Here is a 17,672-nt window from a genome sequence, read left to right as displayed (position 1 = left end):
TTTTTTTTCAATTAACATAAGTTTGTTTCAAAAGATCAAGGCCTAACATAACCACATGAAATTTCTGCAACGTGATTCCTCTTATTTCTGTGTAACTTAAGCTAACAACGTTTACATCTGAGGAGGTTGATTTTCTTTGCAACCTTGGACTCATTTTTACTTTAGGTTTTATCAGTGCATTAATCTATCAGCAAATTAATCTGAAGCAGGCGTTTTGGACTTTCCTCAAGTTATCATTATGAATCACAGCAATAAACCAAAAGTATGCAATGCATGTACTTAAACCGGTATTGAGAAGCTGCCATATTATCATATTCCCATGAATTTTTTTGCAGGACTAAAAATCGGGAAATATCACATTTACCCAATATATATCACTAGTAATCAGGAAAAGTCATGTAGATTTATTAGTTCACATTTAAGAAAGTCATCGTATGGAAAATGCATAAAATATTTTTTTTTCAAAAGAGGGCCATAACTCCAAAAACTATGTTTACTCAAAGCAATAACCCATCTTATTCATCAATCAAGTTACATAAATGCAGTCAACATTTAATTCTTATTAAGACTAGTTATTGGCAGGAAATGACCAAGATTATACAGCGGAACTCGGTTAATATGAACTCGAAGGGACAAAGATAAAACTTCGTGTTATCCAAGTGTTTGAATTAAGCGAGTTCTCATGTCTAATGACAATCCCTTAACTTGGTATATATAGACCAGTTCCATGTCGTAAAATGATGTGAACAAGAGAGATGTCAAAATTGCCGATTGTAGTTGCAAAATTATAACAATAAAACCGAGATATATATTTTGAAATGCTGTTCTACAGATTTATTGGGGGACAAAAATCAGCATTTTCGGCAAACTCGTCCAAAAAATCTCATTTCAAGTTATAAGAACATTTTATGTATGATTTTTGTAATTTGAACCCAAAATTTACTTCGTATTATCCGAGTTTTTATCGAGTTTTCCGAATTCGAATAATCCGAGTTCTTTAAACAAAGATAAAGAGGGAATTCGGCCGGGACCGGCAAATTACTTTGTATTAAGCCGGGTTGTCGAATGATCCGAGTTCGTCTCAACCAAGTTCCACTGTATATATTTTTTTTTTTTTTTTTTTTGGGGAAAATTAAAGGGCCATAACTCCACAGAATGATTTCCACCAAATGTGTGAATCTGATTTAGCTGAGTCATCAATGTATTTTAAAATCTTAATTGATACCACATTTATAAAAAGTTAGCATTCTTTGTGAAAGCAAACACATGGAAACACCAAAAATAACCATCTTAGTCAATTAAGGGGACATAACTTCACCAAATCCTGTATGCCAACAGTGATGATTTAACTTACCTGAGCCCTGAAAACAATGAACCTGAAAACTTGTTCTTTAAAGAAACCTTGTTTACTCTTGTTGCAGCTATCGTAAAGAAATTACGGATGAACAGAAAGACATACAAACAAATTACAACTTTCAGTATAAGCATGTGATATTAAAACCAACTGTGGCTATAATGAGGACCTAACCCCTTCCTCTCCCTCTAAAGGTATCCATAACCTCCCTTAATCTAATAAAGACTTAAGATACTTCAAGTCTCTATACAATCATCATAACAGTATACTGTGAGAGCGATAACTCAATCAATCTATCCCTCCCCAGCCTACAACCATTCACACTAAATCTTTTCCACCCAACCATCGTCTTAAAAAACATTTACTAGCAACCTCTCATTACTTACCCTTAGGCCATGAAAACTCCCCCCTCAGCTAAATCCCCGATTCTGTATGCGTTCTCAATGAAGCCGTCTACCTATCTTATTATATTTACAAGCATGAGCCTAGGCTGTAACACTGCAGTGCTAGAGAGGTCTGCTGGCAGTGATGATAGTATACAGAGAGTGAAGTAATCACTGGTGTATAATGTTATAGTGTGTATCTAAACCCTGAAATACCGGGTAGATACTGTCTAGATATAATATAGCTACTGTCCAGTTAAAGTGTGGTATCTATAGCCTGATGTAGCTACTGTCCAGTTATAGTGTGGTATCTATAGCCTGATGTAGCTACTGTCCAGTTATAGTGTGGTATCTATAGCCTGATGTAGCTACTGTCCAGTTATAGTGTGGGTATCTATAGCCTGATGTAGCTACTGTCCAGTTATAGTGTGGGTATCTATAGCCTGATGTAGCTACTGTCCAGTTATAGTGTGGTATCTATAGCCTGATACACTGTCCGTTATAGTGTATACTGTGAATGGTATCCAGTTATAGTGTGGTATCTATAGCCTGATATAGCTACTGTCTTATAGTGTGGTATAGCTGATGTAGCTACTGTCCAGTTATAGTGTGGGTATCTATAGCCTGATGTAGCTACTGTCCAGTTATAGTGTGTATCTATAGCCTGATGTAGCTACTGTCCAGTTATAGTGTGGGTATCTATAGCCTGATGTAAGCTACTGTCCAGTTATAGTGTGGTATCTATAGCCTGATATAGCTACTGTCCAGTTATAGTGTGGTATCTATAGCCTGATATAGCTACTGTCCAGTTATAGTGTGGTATCTATAGCCTGATGTAGCTACTGTCCAGTTATAGTGTGGGTATCTATAGCCTGATGTAGCTACTGTCCAGTTATAGTGTGGGTATCTATAGCCTGATGTAGCTACTGTCCAGTTATAGTGTGGTGGTATCTATAGGATGTAGCTACTGTCCAGTTTATAGTGTGGGTATCCCTGATATAGCTAACTGTCCAGTTATAGTGTGGTATCTATAGCCTGATTTAGCTACTGTCCAGTTATAAGTGTGGTATCTATAGCCTGATACAAGCTACTGTCCAGTTTATTAGTATAGTGTGGTATCTATAGCCTGATGCTAGCTACTGTCCAGTTATAGTGTGGGTATCTATAGCCTGATATAGCTACTGTCCAGTTATAGTGTGGTATCTATAGCCTGATGTAGCTACTGTCCAGTTATAGTGTGGGTATCTATAGCCTGCTACTGGTCCAGATATGCTCACTGTCCAGGTTATAGTGTGGTATCTATAGCCTGATGTAGCTACTGTCCAGGTTATAGTGTGGTGGGTATCTATAGCCTGATGTAGCTACTGTCCAGTTATAGTGTGGGTATCTATAGCCTGATATAGCTACTGTCCAGTTATACTGTGGTATCTATAGCCCAATGTAAGTACTGTCCAGTTATAGTGTGGTAATCTATAGCCTGATGTAGCTACTGTCCAGTTATATGTGGGTATCTATAGCCGATAGCTACTGTCCAGTTATAGTGTGGGTATCTATAGCCTGATGTAGCTACTGTCCAGTTAAGTGTGGGTATCTATAGCCTGATGTAGCTACTGTCCAGTTGGTTATAGTGTGGGTATCTATAGCCTGAGTGTAGCTACTGTCCAGTTATAGTGTGGGTATCTATAGCCTGATATAGCTACTGTCCAGTTATAGTGTGGGTATCTATAGCCTGATATAGCTACTGTCCAGTTATAGTGTGGTATCTATAGCCTGATGTAGCTACTGTCCAGTTATAGTGTGGTATCTATAGCCTGATGTAGCTACTGTCCAGTTATAGTGTGGGTATCTATAGCCTGATGTAGCTACTGTCCAGTTATAGTGTGGGTATCTATAGCCTGATGTAGCTACTGTCCAGTTATAGTGTGGGTATCTATAGCCTGATGTAGCTACTGTCCAGTTATAGTGTGGGTATCTATAACCTGATATAGCTACTGTCCAGTTATAGTGTGGTATCTATATAGCCTGATGTAGCTACTGTCCAGTTATAGTGTGGTATCTATAGCCTGATGTAGCTACTGTCCAGTTATTAGTGTGGTATTATGATAGTGTGGGTTAAAGTGTATCTATAGACCCGATGTAGCTACTGTCCAGTTATAGTGTGTGGGTATCTATAAGCCTGCTACAACTACTGTCCAGTTATAGTAGCTATAGCTGTCTAGATATGGGTAATCTGTGGGTATTACTGACAGATCTTATAGCCTGTTGGTCTGTATACTGGTATATATAGCCCGATGTAGCTACTATAGCTCTGGTTAGATGTAGCTACTGTCCAGGATAGTGTGGGTATCTATAGCCGATGTAGCTACTGTCCAGATAGTGTGGTATCTATAGCCCGATGTAGCTACTGTCCAGTTTATAGTGTGGATATCTATAGCCCAATGTAGCTACTGTCCGGTTATAGTGTGGGTATCTATAGCCCCGATGTAGCTACTGTCCAGATAGTGTGGTATCTATAGCACAATGTAGCTACTTTCCGGTTATAGTGTGGATATCTATAGCCCGATGTAGCTACTGTCCAGATAGTGTGGTATCTATAGCACAATGTAGCTACTTTCCTGTTATAGTGTGGGTATCTATAGCCCGATGTAGCTAGATGCTAGATGCAAATAGTGTGGGTATTCTGACAGATCTTGCCTGTGGTATCCAGCGTGCCCCATTACGTACAGGTGTACGTGATTCACGCATCAAAAGTAATATGCACGTACACAAATTGGAAGCTGAGGGTACACTGCACGTACGATAAAATAGGTGTAAAAGCTAATAAAATGGGAAAACAGTTGTTATTTATAATTTATATATTAAAACTGTCGGAAGAAATGACGAGACAACATCGTCCTGATCTTTCTGTAAGCTGGTTGCTACTGGCGATTTCCCTGCATTTTGATTGGCTGATCATGACCACCCATCGATCTAGGTTATTTCCTAACCTGAATAATGTTTCGCTATTTGATTATGGGTGCTATCACACACTAAAGATCGTAAGGCGTAACACCAGTGGTGTTAACTAGCGTACGATTAGCGATTTCTTTGCGAGTACTTCTACCACCAAAAGAAAATCCATGAATGAAACATCGTCTGAAAACTTGGAGATCAATGTAAGAAACGAGTAAAAAAAGTTCCAACCCCAGTGTTTATGATGATTTGATTGGAAACACTATTTAAGTTCTTTTAAATCTACAGCTTTGAGCCTTTCAGTGTCATTTTTTGCAGCATGATATCCGATGAATTGGAATTAGAAATGAAAGTAAAATTGCCATTATGTCACCCAAGGAGTGTATAATTGAATAAACTAGATTGTGTCATTGCCTTATGATCAAAGCTTTATGAAATGCTTCATGATTGTTAAAATTTTGCTTGTACCCCCAGATTTATGCTTGTACCCCTCAAATATTCAGAGGAAGGGTACACTTTACCCCTGATGAGAGAAAGTCATGGGGCACGCTGGGTATCTATAGCCCGATGTAGGTACTTTCTGGTTATAGTGTGGGTATCTATAGACCGATGTAGCTACTATCCAGATAGTGTGGGTATTCTGACAGATCTTATCCATTTGTGTGCAACCAAATATGTTACAAATACAAACAGGATGTACATATTGTAGCGAACAACACAGTGTTACTGACACAAGATGTAAACATTGCAACATCATCGGATGTGTCAAACTGTACATTGTACAATATTGTATGATTTATCATATCCACAGAAGCATTGCTCAAAGAGATACGGCAGTAACATAAACAATGTTACTTTCTTCATTTGGATATTTACACACGTACATGTATGTGTGCAAAATTATTTTGATAAATGTTCTTCAGTGGTATAATCGGTACTGAAAACACTAACATTTTCTGATAGGGACCATCATATATATTCATCTGCGTGGCTTCAAATTGCAAGTGACATACTCAGTAGCCTTTGGTTGAAATCAACAAGGTTTATACTATCAATTCACCACTGACTGTAAACATAGTCTGATATAGCTTCATGTCAATATTGTCCTTGTACATTATAACAAATCCTATATACATGCAGTGTTATTATATAATTTGGTGTAACTGTTCATTCCATGTAAAATATCCCATACAGTGGCATAATTCACTGTGTATTTAAATTGTTCCTTAATGTGTAACATATCCCATTATGGCATACAGTCGTACGATTGGTAGTGGCATTAACTCTGTGTAACTGTTCCTACTGTGTAACATATCCCATACAGTGGCATTAACTCTGTGTAACTGTTCCTACTGTGTAACATATCCCATACAGTGGCATTAACTCTGTGTAACTGTTCCTACTGTGTAACATATCCCATACAGTGGCATTAACTCTGTGTAACTGTTCCTACTGTGTAACATATCCCATACAGTGGCATTAACTCTGTGTAACTGTTCCTACTGTGTAACATATCCCATACAGTGGCATTAACTCTGTGTAACTGTTCCTACTGTGTAACATATCCCATACAGTGGCATTAACTCTGTGTAACTGTTCCTACTGTGTAACATATCCCATACAGTGGCATTAACTCTGTGTAACTGTTCCTACTGTGTAACATATCCCATACAGTGGCATTAACTCTGTGTAACTGTTCCTACTGTGTAACATATCCCATACAGTGGCAGTGGTGTAACATTCCATACAGTGCATTAACTCTGTGTAACTGTTCCCAATGTGTAACATATCCCATACAGTGGCATTAACTCTGTGTAACTGTTCCTACTGTGTAACATATCCCATACAGTGGCATTAACTCTGTGTAACTGTTCCTACTGTGTAACATAACCCATACAGTGGCATTAACTCTGTGTAACTGTTCCTACTGTGTAACATATCCCATACAGTGCATTAACTCTGAGTAACTGTTCCTACTGTGTAACATTTCCCATACAGTGGCATTAACTCTGTGTAACTGTTCCTACTGTGTAACATATCCCATACAGTGGCATTAACTCTGTGTAAACTGTTTCTACTTTGTAACATATCCCATACAGTGGCATTAACTCTGTGTAACTGTTCCTACTGTGTAACATATCCCATACAGTGGCAGTAACTCTGTGTAACTGTTCCTACTATGTAACATATCCCATACAGTGGCATTAACTCTGTGTAACTGTTCCTACTATAACATATCCCATACAGTGGCAGTAACTCTGTGTATCTGTTCCTACTGTGTAACATATCCCATACAGTGGATTAACTCTGTGTAACTGTTCCTACTGTGTAACATATCCCATACAGTGGCATTAACTCTGTGTAAACTGTTCCTACTGTGTGTAACATATCCCATACAGTGGTATAAAACACTTAACATGTGGAAGAAAGTCTGTAACGCTGCATGAGCTTATAAACTGCCCGGAATCTAAATATTTACAGTAATTAATATTTTTATAGCTTTGAATACAGATCTTACAGGGAGAGAAAAGTGACTGGATCATAGGAGCAGGTGTACATCGCATGTTCTACTGTTGTATAGTGTCGTGTGCCAATCTGACGTTAAATGCATACCTCCGATACCCTTCGGAGATGGATAAGATTGAAATTTTAAAGAAAGAAACAGAAAAAAAAATTTCAAACAGGTATTCTTGATTTGATCTGATGCAGAATTTTCGACAGATATGAGATGGTATTTAGGATATAATGTACCTGACTGCAGGTGGTGTTACATGTAGATTAAATAGCCAAGACAGCTAGTACACAGTATTATACAGAGGACCCTACAATACCATTTAAGTGAATACACTTTATAATCCATTGATATTAATATCATTTACATGGCCACCCATCTGACCAACCCTAACACCCCTAAACGAAATGGTTTAGGGGGAAATATATCAGTTATGAGATTTTTTTTAAATTACTGAATGGGATATATGTAATGCTTTCTTTTCTTTTCCCAGATAAAACGTCTATAACTTACTTATTATCTATCATAGATTTGACATAAGACTCATGGGCCTTACACCGGACATACAGTAAAGCACGATTATAGCCAGTAAAGCACAGTTATAACCAGTAAAGCATGGTTATAACCAGTAAAGCATGCTTATAACCAGTAAAGCACAGTTATAACCAGTAAAGCATTGTTATAACCAGTAAAGCATGGTTATAACCAGTAAAGCATGGTTATAACCAGTAAAGCACAGAAATAACCAATTAAGCACAGTTATAACCAGTAAAGCACAGTTATAGCCAGTAAAGCACAGTTATAACCAGTAAAGCATGGTTATAACCAGTAAAGTACAGTTATAACCAGTAAAGCATGGTTATAACCAGTAAAGCACGATTATAGCCAGTAAAGCACAGTTATAACCAGTAAAGCACGGTTATAACAAGTAAAGCACAGTTATAACCAGTAAAGCACAGTTATAACCAGTAAAGCATGGTTTTAACCAGTAAAGCAGTTATAACCAGTAAAGCACAGTTTTAACCAGTAAAGCATGGTTATAACCAGTAAAGCACATTTATAACCAGTAAAGCACAGTTATAACCAGTAAAGCACAGTTATAACCAGTAAAGCACAGTTATAACCAGTAAAGCAGTTATAACCAATAAAGCACAGTAATAACCAATTAAGCACAGTTATAACCAGTAAAGCACAGTTATAACCAGTAAAGCACAGTTATAACCAGGAAAGCACAGTTATAATCAGTAAAGCACAGTTATAACCAGTAAAGCACAGTTATAACCAGTAAAGCATTGTTATAACCAGTAAAGCATGGTTATAACCAGTAAAGCACAGTTATAACCAGTAAAGCACAGTTATAACCAGTAAAGCACAGTTATAACCAGTAAAGCACATGGTTATAACCAGTAAAGCATGGTTATAACCAGTAAAGCACAGTTATAACCAGTAAAGCATGGTTATAACCAGTAAAGCATGGTTATAACCAGTAAAGCATGGTTATAAGCAGTAAAGCATGGTTATAACCAGTAAAGCACATTTATAACAAGAGGCCCAGAGGGCCTGTATCGCTCACCTGGTTTTTTGTTAGTAATTATCACAAGACTCTGAGTCTCTGACAATTGGAAAAAATAAGCAAAATTGACTCTCAAAGTTTAATTTTGAATCACAACCATACAATGATGCTATTGATACCATACAAATATGCTATCCAATACATAGGTTCAGAGACAAAGTAATTTATATGAAAGTAGTAGCCTAATTGACCTTTTTGACCTGGCATCTATTGCCGTCTAAGGCCCCGGGGGTCAGCCCTATCATTTGCACAATTTTGAATCCCCACACTATAAGGATGCTACCATTGTATTATGGGTGCTATACCATGCTTAGTTTCAGAGAAGAAGTCGTTTATATGAAAATAGCCAAATTGGCCCCTTTTGACCCTGCCCCTCAGGCCCCCAGGGGGTCAGCCCCATCATTTGCACAATTTGGAATCCCCACCCTATAACGATGCTACCATTGCATTATGGGTGCTATACCACGCTTAGTTGCAGAGAAGTCATTTATATGGAAAAAGCCAAATTGACCCCTTTTGACCCTGCCCCTCAAGCCCCCGGGGGGGGGGTCAGCCCTATCATTTGCACAATTTTGAATCCCCACCCTATAACGATGCTACCATTGCACTATGGGTGCTATACCATGCTTAGTTTCAGAGAAGTAGTGTTTCCCACAGCCCCGATTAGCATGGCGCCGCGCCGTGCCCTTTTTACCTGACGCCATGCCCCTATAACCTAACGCCCTGCTGCCCTGTTTGTCCCCAGTACACTTTTACTAAACTACCAAAATACCAGGCAGTGGCTTGATAATTAAGTAAACAAAAGAGGTGTGACCACTCCCTGACCCTCTGACCAACACCCCAGTGGCCCTAACTAACAGCCTTGGGCTATTTCCACCTTGGCTTGTGGTGTCACTTTCAGGTCTGTGTATTACGTAAGCTGAAGTCAAGCAGCCGATCGGCAGCCTAGAAAACAATCAGCTGGCCTTTCAATAAGTTTTATGACTACAGCTAGTGAGCATTACTTCAAAAACAAATACTGCTTACAATTGTAAATGATTTACTCACGTTTTTAATGTTTAATAGGCCTATCTATATCTGATAGATGTCACAAGCTTTGCAATCGTAATTGCCGCCATTTTGGGTGTATTGTAAAAGTAGATCCGGAGGTATCGAATTTCAGGATTTTTACTAATATTCACGTTTTTAAAAATGAAAAACGGTATTATCTTTTTAGAATTTCCATGTGATTTTTTTTAGAAAATATATATTAATAATAATAAAATTATTAATTGCAAAGTAATTAAAATAAATCAAATTAAAAAGAAATCAACTTTTTTCTCTATCAGATTAAATTAAAATATTTTTAATACTACAGTACTCTAACAATTATCTGTATTTTCTTAATTTAGTGCTTGTAAATTTAGAACATTATTTTAACTAAATATCCAATATTATGAAACATGTTATCTTATTCAATTCAATACAGTATTTTTAATATTTCAATAAAGATATATATTAAAATAAAGGTAATTGGATTGAAATAAAGGAATACATTTTGTATTTTTCCCATATTTTTAATTGATATAAATGAAATTTAGATCTTTCTTGTGAATCCATTATAGTCATGATCATATGATCGGCAGATTATAATTTCCAAAATCATTCTGTTCACTCAGAATAATTAAATAAATGTCCTTATATTACTTAGCAACTCAGAGAGTTTAAAGCATTTAAATGATATTAAGTTGAACCAGAATTAAATAAACAACAAGACAGTTTTAAAGATTTTCCCTTGTATTGGAAGTCGTCGATATAACCTTTGTGCCCCTCTGATGGTTATTTATCGCGGTCAAAGTGCCCTTTTCAAAACCCAGCACCATGCCCTTTTTTTTCCTGTGGGAAACACTAAGAAGAAGTCGTTTATATGGAAATATCCAAATTGGCCCCTTTTGACCCCGCCCCTCAGGCCCCCCAGGGGTCAGCCCCATCATTTGTACAATTTTGAATCCCCACCCTATAACGATACTACCATTGCATTATGAGTGCTATCTCTTGCTTAGTTTCAGAGAAGAATTCGTTTTATGGAAATAGCCAAATTGACCCCATTTGACCCCACCCCTCAGGCCCCCGGAGGGTCAGCCCCATCATTTGTACAATTTTGAATCCCCACCCTATAAGGATGCTACCATTGCATTATGGGTGCTATCCCATGCTTGGTTTCAGAGAAGAAGTCGTTTATATGGAAATAGCCAAATTGACCCCTTTTGGCCCCGCCCCTCAGGCCCCCGGGGAATCAGCCCCATCATTTGTACAATTTTCAGTAAGTAGCCCAACAGGATGCTACCAGTGAAATTTTGTTGAAATCCGACCAGCGGTTATGGAGAAGAAGTCGATTGTTGACGGACGCCGGACGGTATCCCATAAGCTCACCTCGGTCCTTCGGACCAGGTGAGCTAACCAGTAAAGCACAGTTATAACCAGTAATGCATGGTTATAACCAGTAAAGCACGGTTATAACCAGGAAAGCACATTTATAACCAGTAAAGCACAGTTATAACCAGTAGAGCACAGTTATAACCAGTAGAGCACAGTTATAACCAGTAAAGCACAGTTATAACCAGGAAAGCACAGTTATAACCAGTAAAGCATGGTTATAACCAATAAAGCACAGTTATAACCAGTAAAGCAGTTGTAACCAGTAAAGCACAGTTATAACCAGTAAAGCACGGTTATAACCAGGAAAGCACATATATATCCAGTAAAGCACAGTTATAACCAGTAAAGCATGGTTATAACCAGTAAAGCACAGTTATAACCAGTAAAGCACAGTTATAACCAGTAAAGCACAGTTATAACCAGTAAAGCACAGTTATAACCAGTAAAGCATGGTTATAACCAGTAAAGCACAGTTATAACCAGTAAAGCACAGTTATAACCAGTAAAGCACAGTTATAACCAGTAAAGCACAGTTATAACCAGTAAAGCACAGTTATAACCAGTAAAGCACAGTTATAACCAGTAAAGCACATTTATAACAAACCTCAGGGGACCAACACAATTATTTTGTTATAAGCATAGTTCAGGGCTCGCGCTGTCAGTCGCCATAGGCGCCAATGGCGAATTTGAAATGCATTTGGCGATTTAAATACAGCATTGGCGAAAGAAGAATTTTTCATGAACCCATAATTTTCCTCCCACTACAGTGAAATTCGCCAATTCTAGCCATACACCAGACAATGGGGCACTGGCTTGAAAATTAGGTAGACAAAAGAGGTGTGAACACTCCCTGACCACCACCCAGATCCTAATTAGCTGTCTGGGGCTGTTTCCACCTGGGCTTGGTAGTGTCACACGTGTGTATTACAGCTGAAGTTGATCGGCCGATTGGCCACCATTAGAAAACAATTACCTGGCCTTTCAATATATTTTGTGATTACAGCTAGTGAGCATTACATCAGAAACAAACACAGCTTACAACTGTAAATGATTTACTCACATTTTTAATGTTTAATAGGCCTAACAACTGTCCCCCAAGTCACAGAGCTCATTCACAAAGTTTGCAATCGTAATGGCCGCCATTTTGGATAATTGTAATAGTCGGCCCGGACCGGTACAACTTCAGGATTTCATAAAAAATCATTTTTTAAAAAATAGGAAGGGATTTTGTTTCCCAGAATTTTTGTGTACAATTTGAGAAAAAAATACATTATGAAAAAAATATTAATAGTAAATATAAATACATTTTAATGAATTAAATTTTTAAGATATTTTCACTTTTTCTCTCTCAAATTAGATCTATATTTTATTATTTCAACTGATACTGTAACAGGTTTGACACTATTTGTTTTTAATTTAGTACTTCTGTTGTGATGAAAATTAAGTAAATATTTCCATTCAATTATGTCCAGTATTTTTCATATATATATTACAATAAAAGATATATTAAAATTGTCCCTGTATAGAATACCCAGGTAGATCAACACGCGACCCGCAAATTTCAATTGGCGAATCCAATTTTTGGCCCAGAGCTAGCCCAGAATTAGTTTGTTATATACATATTGCAGATATCTTATAATAACCTTGCTGAGGAATGAAATTTCTTCGTTATAACCAGGAATTCATTGTAAGTATGTTGGTAATAAGTGTATTTAACTGTATAATAACAATATCTACTCATCTATGGAGCAGCACATATGCATTTTTAATTATTAAAGTGAAATATAAATATAACGGTTGTGCATAATCCCCTCCCCCCTTAATCCATTCCATAAATTGATTATGTAAATATGCATGAATAGAGTTAATAATTCTGATTTTCAAACTTATCAAATGCCAGATAGATAGATCATATCAATGTAAGACTGCACAAAAACATCACAATTAAAGAATCTTAGTAAGAAATAACTCATAAATCCAAAATGAAATGAAATCAAAATGATTTAACATTGCATTTAAAGTTTGATCAAACATGTTAAATTATTTAAGCATTGATGTCACTATTTTTTTAAATTTTATCGGGGTATGAAAAAACAATTGTTTGCAAACTGTGTACATCCGCGTAGCGGATTCTCACAAAAGTTTGCAAACAATTTTTCTTTTCATACCCCGATAAAATTAAAAAATAGTGACATCAATACTTATAATTAATTTTATACTCTATTCGATTAAATGAAGTATGTTTAAATGTAACATTACAGTGGTTTTTCAAGGGACTCTTTTTTCCGAATCAATACGCAACGTCAATGTCTCTATTGTGACGTCACGATAACGTCGGGGTTTCGCGCCATTCTCGGATTTTTTTTTCATAGTGGTATGCAAAAAAAATATTGGCCAATCAGAAAGCCAGATTTGGTATGAAAACAAAGAAAAATTAATTATAATGATATACGTAGCGATATATAGAACTATTATTAATGGTACAACAATTTAAGACCTGTTTGAAAACAGCTATCAAAGTTTGCCTCTGGTAATCTTTACAAATAAGAGCTTTAATCAAATATCTCCAACACAACACTTTTACTGTACTCCTATATATTCATACAGAAATCAGTGTCGGTTGTTACAGAGTTTCAAAACTTTTAACTCGCACTAAAACCCTATCCTAGTAAATTTTGCCTTTTTGGCCTCTTGGAATTATCAACAATTACATGTCTTCTCTCTTCAAATGATTGTAATTATCCAACAAAACATTTAAAATCCTAAATCAAGGCAGAAATCAATGTCAGTCCATTGTGACTGATAACTATCAAAGAGTCGTGTATCGCATGCTAAATGGCGATACCATTCATATCGCAATACAGGGTTTTAATATACAATGAATGTTTTTTCTATAACTGTGTCCAGGACCTACATCTTATACTATACATGAATGTCCATCATGAGCCGTTTTATGTCGAGATCTAACAGTACATACCTGGGCCCGGCACCATAAAACTATTTTCAGACAGTTTTTTTACTCAAGTTTATGATTTTACATAGACTTGAGTAAAAAATCTGTCTGAGAAAGTTTTATGGTGCCGGGCCCTGGACGTTTGTTTTTACCATGCAAGCTTTGTCCAGGGCCATAATGACCAAATGGTTAAGATGTCCCAACATGTTACAACAATCATGATCACCCATCTCTGGGTTGCAGGTTCAAATTCCATGAAGAGCAGTTGCCAGGTACTGACCGCAAGTCAGCTGTTTTTCTCCAGGTACTCTGGCTTTCCTGCATCAACAAACATCGCACGTCCTTAAATGACCCTGGTTGTTCAGAACTTACAGTACATACCTGGGTCTGTCGTCTTGAACAATTTAATGTCCAGAACTTACATTACATCTGGATATCTGTTTTGAGCCATTTCGTGTCAAGACTTTTTAAAGTACTCACCTGAATGTCTGTCTTGAGCCATTTTGTGTCCAGTCTTTGCTGTGGTCGCAGCCGTGTGTCTGCTGACCAGCTCATGACTGCTCTAAATTTGAGGGTTGAAAATCCTCTGTCATTCTGCAAAGTTCAAATAAGTGTGATATACAAGTAACCACCCAAACAGCACTTAATCCCTACAAACCTATACAATGTATGTCAGTGATATAAATTACTGGAAAATAGCTAAGAATTAATTCTAACAACAAAGATATTTATATACCTACAGTATATTCACCCAATAAGCACCCATGGTGATTAAAAATGGAAAAATAAGGGGGCACTAATTAGAACTAAATTGAAAAGCCTCTCACAAAAACTACTGCACAAAGTTAGTTATCGAATTAATTTGCATTGATTTCATATCGAATTAATTTGCATTGATTTCATATTTTCACTCTGCATTTAATTCAAAGTAAGTGAAATTGAGGTTTCAAATTTAGGAGTGGCACTTTTAGGAATTGCCCTGATGGGGCACTTATAATTGGGTCAAATATGGTATAACAAATGTTAGGCAACCTAGCTATATAGCTGCTCTAACAAATTACCATATTCGACCCAATAAGTATCCATGCAGGACGCTTTAAAAATTTGGGAGTAAAGAAGGTGGCGCTTAATTTCTATTAAGCGCCTCCTTATTTACTTCAATTTTGGACAAATCTCGACTGTACTTTAGATTCATAAAATTATTCTACCAAGTAAGCCAGAAATCAATTTGCAAAAGACATCAGTAGGGAAACCTTGTATACCGTGTTAATGTTTTCAGTCTGCATTTAATTCAAATGAATTTGAGGCTTCAAAAATAAGAAGGGCGCTTTTAAAGATAGGGGGGCTTATTGGGTTAAATACGGTACCTACTCACAAATAATTGACACAGTCCAAGCTTAACTATGGATTGGTAGAAACCTGGGTACTTATTTATGTGAAATAACATTGGCATAAACAATTATCAGATAGCTGAACAGGTCAATAAGATATACTCTGCTGTGAGATAGTTACCGCCCTGTAACAGAAGATTCAAATATACATGTAACTCTTACGTGTAAGGGTTCTAGATTGGGCCAATCACCAACATTCCGATATGTAGCTCTAAAGGTCTCAAGTTCAAACCCCTATAATGTCTGGCTGTGAATTTTTCTGCTTCTCTTAGATTTGATGCCAATTGTGACAATACTATGATGAAGTTTGACTATACATAAACCAATGATTTTACCTGAGCGAATTTAATACTGAGCAAAAAGTATGTTGCTCTGCATTGCACATTATCAACATCAATATTCATCTGTTTTTCATACATTTAAAGATTCCAAACACAACTTCAGAAATGGTCCAACCAGGGATTTTCACAGGATTCATTATGAACATGTCCATATCCATGAACTCAAAACTACTGAGGATTACGCCAATCATCGTAATTGCTTTGGATACTGTATTATTAAGATAATTCATATGTATTTTATATATGCTTGAATTTGAGGTCTGTAAATTGTAAATACAAGTAATAATTAGCTCTGAAACCATAACTCTCAAGTCTTTTTTTCTTAATTTGTATTCTTCTTGTTAATTACAAACCATCAAAAGTGATTTTAGATGGATATGTACATATGGCATTTTTGTTTGCTTGTTTTGCTTTTCATGATGATGATTTAAAAATAGATATATGTATACCTATGGGAGATGAATTAGAATTTGGCAGAGAGGTATGACACAGCGATGGAAGCTTTGAAAGCAACCACTAACGTTCTGTCCACTGAGGCAGCAGATTGAGGGAGTAAATTCCATTGGAAAATAGTGTGGGAATAGAAAGAAAACTTTAGATGTTTGTTATATGAATGCATATTGTTGGAGGCTGATCTAGTTCTGGTTCATCATCTTCCTTCATGAGGTAAAGTTGGTTTTATACTGTTGTACATATCCAAATTGTAACTGTGTTTAAGTAGATTTGCTAGGTTTTGGGATATATTATATTACAAAAGGAGGTCAGTGTGGTGTTTATGTGCATGTGTATATGTACAGCATATGTTACTAAAAGACAGACTCTGTTAATCAGTTGACAGAGCATGCTTCTTTGGCTCAGTTAACAGGTTGGGCACAACCCTGCATATGGGTAACAGTTACCCATTTAAGTAACAGTTTGAGTAATCAATAAGTTACCCAAATGAGGAGTTTTGTGTAAGAAAAATGCATGCAGTTGTTTTAAACTTTTTTATCAAAAAATGGCGTAATAATTTTGACATGGCACCATAACTAACATAACATAGTATATTATTAATCAAAATGGGACAAACTTCATTGTCTCAATTTTGGTAAAAGTCACAAAATAAACCACCTCCATTGCTTACTATGGTGCTAAAAATAGAACACAGGTAAAACTCATTCAACGATGACATTTGCACTAAATTTCCCTGATAGCTATATATACACTGAAGTCAATGGAAAGCACCTAAATTGTCATCTTACAATAAAGTTAGACAACAGAATCTGATATTTCACCCACAGAAACATAGAGTCTTTGATCAGTTGTAAGGCATTCTAAAAATTATGACGCCCTTTTTTGATAATAATTTTTAAAACAACACTATGCGTTTCCTTTTCACATAATTACTCAATTGGGTAACTAATTAATTACTGCAAACAGGCAACTGTTACTCAAATGGGTAACTGTTATCCATATGCAGGGTTGTGCCCAACCTGGTAATAGAGTCTTAGTTTTTCATACTGAAGACCTGGGCCGTTGGAATTATGCGGTTTGACTGGTTAGACCAATTAGTTGTTGGTTTATGAAGATTTTATTTTGTTTTGAGCCCTCATCGACCTGTATCATAAACTGCAGGTCCATCAGGTCGAACCGTTTATTCTGAATAAACAAAAACCGCCCATGGTTTCTGGTCGGGGCACTCGATAGGAATTTGTACAGTTGTATATAAATTACTAGACGTCTAGTCAAAATCATGCTAAACGTTGCATCTTCATCCTGGGCTAGCGTAGTAAGTTCAATTAGCTTAGCATCATCA

General features: G+C 36.6%; 1 protein-coding gene across 3 annotated transcripts in view; it reads right to left on the bottom strand.

Annotated features, from left to right (window-relative positions):
* The window catches only part of LOC138328078 (E3 ubiquitin-protein ligase HERC2-like), a 96,956-nt gene that overhangs the window by 78,889 nt on the left and 395 nt on the right, over window positions 1–17,672 (bottom strand). For all 3 annotated transcript variants that reach the window (XM_069274689.1, XM_069274691.1, XM_069274690.1), the window contains exon 2: window positions 14,626–14,739. In XM_069274689.1, the coding sequence (XP_069130790.1) occupies window positions 14,626–14,700 (75 nt within the window). In that variant the 5' untranslated portion in view covers window positions 14,701–14,739. The remainder of the gene's footprint in view (window positions 1–14,625; window positions 14,740–17,672) is intronic.

This window comes from Argopecten irradians, chromosome 7 (genome assembly GCF_041381155.1).
Source record: "Argopecten irradians isolate NY chromosome 7, Ai_NY, whole genome shotgun sequence".
NCBI lineage: Eukaryota > Metazoa > Mollusca > Bivalvia > Pectinida > Pectinidae > Argopecten > Argopecten irradians.
The sequence above is the reverse complement of the archived record's forward strand: the minus strand, read 5'-3'. Positions and strand labels throughout refer to the sequence as shown.